Here is an 8,485-nt window from a genome sequence, read left to right on the forward strand (position 1 = left end):
AAATCAATGATTTTATTCCCCAAAGTCTCTTTTATTTCTTTAATGTTTCGCGCCTAAAATTTCCTATGGTGTTAATGAAAATAAATAATAACAAAGTTAACAATATCGAACAGCGCTGCGGGTGGACAGATTGAGGACCACTGATCAACACAGTCCGTCCTACACCTGTTGATAACAGAACAAGTTGGAATTTAAATGTGGAAGCAGTGTGGCATGCGTAGTATATTAATGGAATTGACGTCTTAAAGTTTCTTCTCAGTAAGTCCTCATACGAAACCAAATGGAAATGGGAGGTACCGACCACTCGACTGCCACGGATAGCACTGACAATGTTACGGCTAGGGCTCTTCGGGCGCAGACCTTAAATATGATCTCAGTGTTGTTGAATCCGTTGAAAGTTCTACCAACTGACGAAGGAATCCCCAGGTAATACATTTAATGTTGGTGCTGTGACCTTCGTGGTTTTGAATGACTGTACAAAGTTAGTATGTTACACAGGGATTGGAGAGGATTGGCCCAACTTGCTGGATTAGATGGAAACATTACAATGGGTTTAGGGTGCAAGACTGATCCTACCTCCGAAGTTCTAAAAATGTGGATAAGCAAATCTGGAGTGGCCTCTATTGGATTGTTGAAGTCATTTTTGGGGGAAATGGATCGATGGGACGTCGTAGACGATACCTCCTCAATGATGGGTAAGTAGTATTAGATTCCAGTGCGAGTGGAAGGCTTCTATGAAGCCTGAAGAAATGCGTAAACCCGGATGAAATTGCTTCATAAGTCTGTAAAAACTGAAAAAGCACTTTTTTCACCTTGTGAAGCGACCTGGATCGCTGATGGGATGTACAGCGTTTGGTCATGTAGGTTAATCTACTGACTCTCTGAGTAAGAGGAATAATGAATGCAAATTCTTTCCAGAGCAAGACATTAAGGAGTATTCCGCCCGTGCGAAAAATATTGATGAGCGTGATCGTCACATAGCAGTCGAATCAGACAAGCACATTCTCACCGTTGGTACGTTTAGTTAGTGACTGACTATCTTACCTCTAACCAGATGGAAATTATTAACCGTATTCTTGTTGCAGACGATGTATGCCGGATTGAGAAAGGTTTACAACCACAAAACTACGATGCTTTTTTACTCTATGCCGAAGAAGATGTTGATTTTGCAATGGAAATAATTGAAAAAATGGAGAAAGATTATGGACTTAAGGTATCGATTTTGAAGCAAGCTCCCTTATTTCCTTTGGGTCTTTATTTGTTTATTTTATTATGTCATTTCCTTAGCTTTGCATCAAGGACCGAGATCTTGTTGGAGGATTGACTTTCGAGCATGAAGCAATAATGAAGCTCATATCAGAGAGATGTAATCGTCTAATTGTGGTCGTGTCACCCAATTTCCTGAAGAGTGAAGCCAACAAATTTTTTGTCACTTTCGCTCAAGCACTGGGAATAGGCAAGTAATCTTTCTTTTGAATAATACACTCTGCCTTCTCTTGGGATCTTTCTTCATAATTAATGTTTTCATTGTTTGTAACGATAATATTCTTTCATGAGAATCCTTTTTCTGAAGGTTGTTTTACATGGGTCATGGCATTGTGAAGGTTAGAACTGCATTAATTTCCATTTATTGCATTGAGGTTAGTGACTGCACAAACGAAATTAGATCAGGGGCTATTTAGCCATCTCTCATCTTGTCCACACATTCTCGCATGTGTCCTAGTAATTCACTGCTTTAAACAATGCAATTTTAACTGTGCCTTTGTACTCGTGTCAGGTTGTACAATTATGTGCCCTGTACTTAAGCAAACAGCCTTAAGATGATATGCTTTCACATTACACATGAAGGCAGTTATCGAGAGATGTTGCACCTTCGCCTTGTCAACATAAATAAAACGTTGTAGATTTAAAATGGACTGTATTTTAGTTTTTTATATCGTTGTTATAGCCGTTTTGGAATTGTTCGTACATTCGTGGAGTAGGCACTGTACACTGACGGTCGCTCTATTGTGACTGTTGCTTGTGCCGTCGTCCCTTCACACACTATTGTCTCCTCTCCCTTCCGAGGCACCCTTAACAATACAACCCCCTGCCCGGGCACCTTAAACGTGGTCCATCCCCTTCTGGGGTACCACTCAGTCACTCATGTCTCTCCAGGCATCTGTATGCCATCTTTCGCCCCAAATACCAACTATTTCATTGTCGTAACAAGGGGGTTGCTGCCTACCCATAATTATTTCCATTTATTGTTTCAAGTTAAAATTCCAGTGGAGTGGTAATTAAAACACAGGTCTTTGCCTTTCCAGGTCATTGTTCTCATTATCATAAGTCAACAATTCTAAGATTGGTTTTGTCGCAGCTTTCCATTCCCCTCTCCTATCTACCAGCCTTTTCATTGTGACATCTCTTTTACATCCATCATTAGCTGTCCGATGCGATTCATTTGGCACCCTTACCTTTCTTCCCTTCCACAATTCTTTTCATCAGGCCATCATGCCTAATAATGTGGCCAAAAAAGTTGTCCTTCTAAGCCTCCTCATTAGGGTCAATCCATTTGATGACTTTGTCATTCTTTGGTAACACCACTTTTAATGCTTCCACTCTCGACTTCTCTGCTGCTGTCAATATCCAAGACTTCCTACCATAAAGAAACATATATGTCCATATGTAGCATCTGATGAATTGCTTCCCTACTTCTATGCTCGTATTCTCAGCTTTAAGAAGGATCTTCTTTTGGTAGGAACCCCTCTTCGCCTGAGATGTATTGATGACTATTTATTCATCACAGTAATGGATGCATGTAAATGAGATCAATATTGAACGTGTCTACCGAGTGGCCTTGAAATCATTAATAATTGCTGTCGGAGAAATTTACCTAGTCTGAGATAGGAGCTGTGTAATGTTTTTTCTCCAGGCCTCTGCACCATCTCATCTTGCTGTGATAATAATAAACTTGGTGTTGACAACTAATGAGTCCTAAAGTTGTTTGATGTAGGCTCTTGCCCTCCATAATTTGTGACTATCATCAATGCCAAAAATAGCTTCTATTAGCTCTTAATGTGTATTTCTTTCTCCAATTTTAGAACAGAGACAGAGGAAGGTGGTGCCATGCCTTTATCAGCGCTGCCAATTGCCTCCAGAGTTAAGCTACTACTTTTTGCTGGATTTCAACAGAGCTGGTAAGCTGTGGAATGTGTGGGAGAAACTTCGGGATTCTATACAGGCCCCTTCACTTACACCAGACAATCGGTGAGAACCTCATGCCATTTCTTTCTTATTTACAAGAGCCCTGACAATCCGAGTTGGGAAAGTTACAAAAATAATTTACTGATAGTTCAGTAAATTGATTTCCTGTCTCCTCATATTTCTGACTGCTGGGTAAAAAAAAATGTATGTGCATTCCAGGACAATGTCTTCTCATGGTGTAGTGTTTCTTTGTCTGGGAGTGCATTATTGAATTTGTATGATCACTCTACTCAACCCCACTGACATAGGAATGTTGCCAAGTTGTTAACTGGCATATTATATAAATAAGTTCCTTTGAATGAGCTTCTTCCCCTCATTACCAGCCTTTGCTTTTTGTTGACTTGGAAATATACCCAAAAATTAACTAATGAAAGTTTAAAAAATTGCAATATCAATTTTATCATGAAGTAAGCTACTTTCTTGTTTCGAACGAATAATTATTCGTGATGGCATATTCATTGCATTCTTGCGCAACTACTGTGCTGTATTTAGTTTCATTTTTCCCCTTGTCTGTTGAACAAGCTTCTTCCTCAAATTTGAACAGATTGACACCTAGGAAATATAGCCAATAAAATTAACTGAAGACAGTGTTGCATCAATTTAAATTTTTGATGAATAAAAGTTAACTTTCATAAAAAGTAACTATTAAATTATATTGTTAACTAAATTTTTAAAGATTAATTTTAATTGTCAATTCAAAATCCATTGACCACTTTTCTCATGTCAATGCCTGGTTACACAATACATTAACATGTACGGGTTAATGTTTAAATGTATGAACATGTGAATGCGCTGTGTAACCACCCAACTTGTGCGAATGCATGAACCGAAAATAGAACCTGTTATAGTTTGGTTCATGCATTCATACATGTTCCGTTCCTCCTAAATCGTTCACGCAAACATACATTAACTTGTACCCTTTAATGTACTGTGTAACTAGGCCTTTAAACACTCTCACGTGGATTACATGATTTAGCCAAGGAGGCATTTCTGCCATGTCAGTGGTCTCGTGTATTCTCATCTGAGGGTGCGTAGGTGGCCAATCCAACGAGCCCCTTTTGCTTGAATTTATTAATCTAGGTCTGTTCATTGCATTCTTACGCAACTACTGTGTTGTATTTTGTTTTATTTTCCTTTTGTATGCCAGACAAGCTTTTTTACCATGGTTTGAACAGATCAAAATTCCCTAAAATTTGAAAGAACTTCAGTTAAATTTCCTATAATGTAATGATAAAATTAAATCATTCACTACATTTTTAAGGATTAATTTTAATAGCTATTTTTTATGTTATTAACTATTCTGAGGGTCACATTATGCTTTCTCTTTTCAGTCGTATTCCGGAATCTAGATCTTGGTCACCTTTAGCATCTATTCCTGACAACCTGGTCACTCTTCATCACCAAGATCCCCCCCCTCCGTACTCACCATCAGATGTGACTCTTGGGGCTCCAGTGAGCTTAAGTGTGCCATCTAATGTCCCTGGATACTTCAGTACCAGCAACCCTGGGGAGATGGGTTGGAACAGAATCTCCCTTAGTGCTTCTGAAAGTAACCTTGTTGCACAAAATGTTAGTGAAAATAGCTTGACGAACAACCGGCATGGTTCAGAGCTCGATATCCGACAGGCTTCTCAAACTGGAAAGGATAAAGGGAAGTCATTGCGCTGGCTCAGGAAGCTTCTCCCGAAGGAAGGGAAGAAGAAGAAACACAAAAAGAAGGCTCTTTGCAATTAAGTGAAACATAAAAATTCATTTATTTTATTTATGGGAGTTATGATAAAATATTTATTTGAAGGGTTTATTGTACATGGACCAATGAACTGGTGCTAATATTTGATGAAGCTGACCATCCAATGCATTTCTGTAAATCAGAAATTTCGATCAGTTAGGGCCGGAAACTGTTAAAAAGCAGGTAACCCATGCATACCATTGAAACTGGTGTACATGGTTGCATGTGAAGATTTCACTGCTTAAACTCAGGGTAATTGTTAATTTGAATGTGATACTGCTAATGCTCTGGATAAAAATTTATTTAGTGTAAAATTGAATTTATATCCTTGTACTGTTGAAAAAATTATTAAATGTTATATTATCCTATTTTTAATGAAGCTGGGACGTGCAGTTAATCTATGAAGTGCAGAAAGCTTGTCACTCACTATTATCATCCAAATTTCTCTGTGCAGGTACATGAAGCTCTCTATAATCTATATGCATAAGTTTATGGAGTTAGTATTCAAATGCTTCAACTAATGTATTAGACAAACCAAGCAAGACGTTCCTCCTGGCTTTTCCCAGCTCTCCCCTTTCTTCAAGGCTGGTGTATATTTCTTTCATGGCACATTTCTGTGTAATCTTAACAAGGAGATCAGCTGATGCATTCTATTCACTTTATGTTTGTGAGTAACTTTCGTGAGAGCCTGGACACTCTCAGAGGGCTTTGCTGATGGGGGAGGGGTGGTACGAGAGAGAGAGTAGCAAACTTCACGTTGCCAAATGCACATATCCGCCCCACTTAGTCACTGAAAACGTTTGAGTCATTGGTGGCCACAGGTATTTTGGCCCAGACGCTGAGACAGTATACCTACTCTCTTGGAAGGTATTGAGGATAATCCTTAAACAGAAGCCCATGACATTTTCAGCTACCATGCTGAATGAGACACCGTAGGTGAAAGGCATACTTAGACACATACAAGTAGAACCCACAAGGTTTGGCTACTCTGCTCCACGATCAGATTCACAATGTTCACTCGACGGATGTCTGAGAGCGACTGTCTGAGGCCACACCTACTGTTTGCTAATTGGTAAAGGGAAAGTCACATGCCGAGAAACTTTCCCTCCACTTGCTTTAGCCACACCTGCTCACCCGTAAAGATAAAATGAAAGAGTTGTTCTAACTTGACCTCCATGTACTGCTGTGTGGGCTTGATGATGTAAGGCATTACTTTGTGTCACTCCTGTTAATGAACTTCAGCAATCAACTGAATGACATTTCACAGCTTTTTATTGACCATCACACAGGTTTCAACTTAACATGGATAGTTGAGATCTTTGTAGGTGTTATTATTAACCTGAGAAATATACTTTGTTAATGAGCTTTATTCTTGGTAGGGTTCTGCAGCCACATTCAATACAACCACAGCATCTTCCCTGCATTGGCCCTTCCTCGTTCTCAGGATAACCAATAATGATCAATCAAGAATGCAGTGAGTGGGGAGAGGGACCAGGTTACTTCCCTTTAAATATTAGGGAGATATGATTTTAAAGTGTACCTTTCCGAACAATCCTCTCACATTATACCGCCTCAACCAGTGAACCCGCCAAAAACTTTTTTTGGCAATGGTCTCGCAATAAATCCAACCTTTTCCAGGAGGGTGCAAAAACAAATCTCTTATTCACAATTTACATCCTTGAACCTTGCAGGGACTAAGTCTCCTCTGAATTTTCAATAGATTCGAATGGAAATGAAATAAATTCCAGCCATTTGAAAAAATATATACTTCATTACCTAATGGGCTAAATTGAAAATTATTGATACTGAAAAAATTAAATGAAGAGTAGGAATGACCACTGCTTGTTTGTAGGGTGTGATAAATTAATGTTTCTCAATAGGGATTCACCAGGCCAAAGATTTAATACATATTTAAATGAAAATAAAAGATAGCTCCAACCCAGAACCCAGCTAATTTTTGGTGTCCAATTAACAAAAAATAAAAATAAGTTAATGACGAAGTAAATAGGAGCAAAAATACACCAAAATCATTTCCAATAAGGCAATTCACCAGCTTGATACTAGATTGAATGTAATTTCATCCAGAAAAATGTGTTCCCTCAAGTCACCAAACCATCTAAAATACTGGATGTTAGCAGAAATTTATTTTAGTCACACACTTTGCCATTGCTTCCAACCTCCATTCTAATTAGTAGTATGTACATACATCCATAAATCTCCATATCAAACATTAATTCCACACAAATAATATATATGCAGTTGTAGGAACTTAATTGCTTGATGTTAAGAAATGATTGTAGTGATTGTCCACTCTATTTAACCAAATGAGATTTCAATGGATGACTACTTTCAAGGTACTGAACACTGGGAAAGCACGAGTAGATTGCCTCAAACAGGGATGAGAGAAGACAATATGAGCAAAGAAGAAAAAACTTCAATGTAAAGTGTACATTAAACCGAGGCAGTTGGACACCATCAAGTCAAAATCTTAAACCAATGCATGGTAAACGTTGATGAGGAAAGTTGACATAATTAAAGATATCAGCAGTAAAACAAATGGTCTTATGCATAAACTTTAATTTTTAACATTTCAAATCTTTTTTATTTTTCTTCTTTATAAAATCAGAATTTATTAGAGATAGTTGAAAATCAATTCATTGACTATTTTAACACAGGTTTTCTACAAAAATGGGAATTTCAGTTCTTTGCTCCTAATATCTGTTTGATGACATATTCATCCACTGAAATCGGGGTTTCAGGTTTTATTAACCATTTCTAACCCACAGCTGCTTCTGGGAGAAAATAAATTTCAAGACTGATTTTGAAAATGTGAAAAATTTTCACTCAATCATAGTTATTGTGGCAACTGCATGTTTCGACATTAAACTTTACAGCACTAAATAACACGTAGTTCAAATATTTCCTTCATAAAGCCGAAAATGCATACATTTTTTATGTTACTTAGAAGCAACATTGGGTTATAACAGGTTAAATAGGATGGAAAAGTTGTACAAGAAGCAATTCTTAATCAAAATGAACAAGTTTCAGAGAGTGAAGCCTGGATCCAAAAACTTAACTAATTGGCTGATGTATGATGAAGTTATACGTGTGTGTGTGTGTATATACCTATACATGATTGCTAAGTCACTAACATGCAGTCACCAATCCACTTAAACTTGATATCTGCCATCAATTAGGCAAGGGATTTTAAGACATGCAACGAGTTCTTGCTTACTTGAACCCAGACATGCTAGAGGTTAACCCTAAGGGTTACTGGCAACTGCAGGGTAGAAAACTTGTACTGCCAATCATCAACACCACCTAAGTTGTAATTAATATGAAAGTTTACATCAACTATGTGCAAAAATAACACAAGAAATCGATCACACATCCCAAAAGATAAGCCATGCTCACTTCGGTATCAAAATGAAAATTAATGTGATAATTGCCGTAGGATTTGGAATCATTGCATCAAAGAACAACAACAAATTAGGACAAAAGAGAAAACTT

General features: G+C 37.8%; 1 protein-coding gene across 2 annotated transcripts; it reads left to right on the forward strand.

Moving 5' to 3' along the window:
- Positions 1 to 145: 145 nt before the first annotated feature.
- On the forward strand, positions 146 to 8,359 carry LOC124158569 (myeloid differentiation primary response protein MyD88). 2 transcript variants are annotated; one of them, XM_046533726.1, is made up of 7 exons: positions 146 to 426; positions 499 to 695; positions 919 to 1,014; positions 1,086 to 1,213; positions 1,288 to 1,456; positions 3,084 to 3,179; positions 4,578 to 4,705. In XM_046533726.1, exons 1-7 carry the CDS (start codon positions 281 to 283, stop codon positions 4,610 to 4,612), a joined length of 867 nt encoding a protein of 288 aa, XP_046389682.1. In that variant the 5' UTR covers positions 146 to 280; the 3' UTR covers positions 4,613 to 4,705. The 2 variants fall into 2 exon arrangements, with proteins under 2 accessions (XP_046389682.1, XP_046389681.1); XM_046533725.1 differs by having other exon boundaries at positions 152 to 426; positions 3,084 to 3,249; positions 4,578 to 8,359.
- Positions 8,360 to 8,485: the final 126 nt, after the last annotated feature.

This window comes from Ischnura elegans, chromosome 5, assembly GCF_921293095.1.
Source record: "Ischnura elegans chromosome 5, ioIscEleg1.1, whole genome shotgun sequence".
Taxonomy (NCBI): Eukaryota; Metazoa; Arthropoda; class Insecta; order Odonata; family Coenagrionidae; genus Ischnura; species Ischnura elegans.

What these genes read in the sequence shown, in the direction of transcription:
- LOC124158569 (XM_046533725.1), top strand. Translation starts at nt 281, where the DNA reads ATGGAAATGGGAGGTACCGACCACTCGACTGCCACGGATAGCACTGAC. An exon ending in CAAGCACATTCTCACCGTTG is followed by an intron (nt 1,015 to 1,085) that starts GTACGTTTAGTT and finishes TTCTTGTTGCAG; the next exon opens with ACGATGTATGCCGGATTGAG. An exon ending in AGAAAGATTATGGACTTAAG is followed by an intron (nt 1,214 to 1,287) that starts GTATCGATTTTG and finishes TCATTTCCTTAG; the next exon opens with CTTTGCATCAAGGACCGAGA.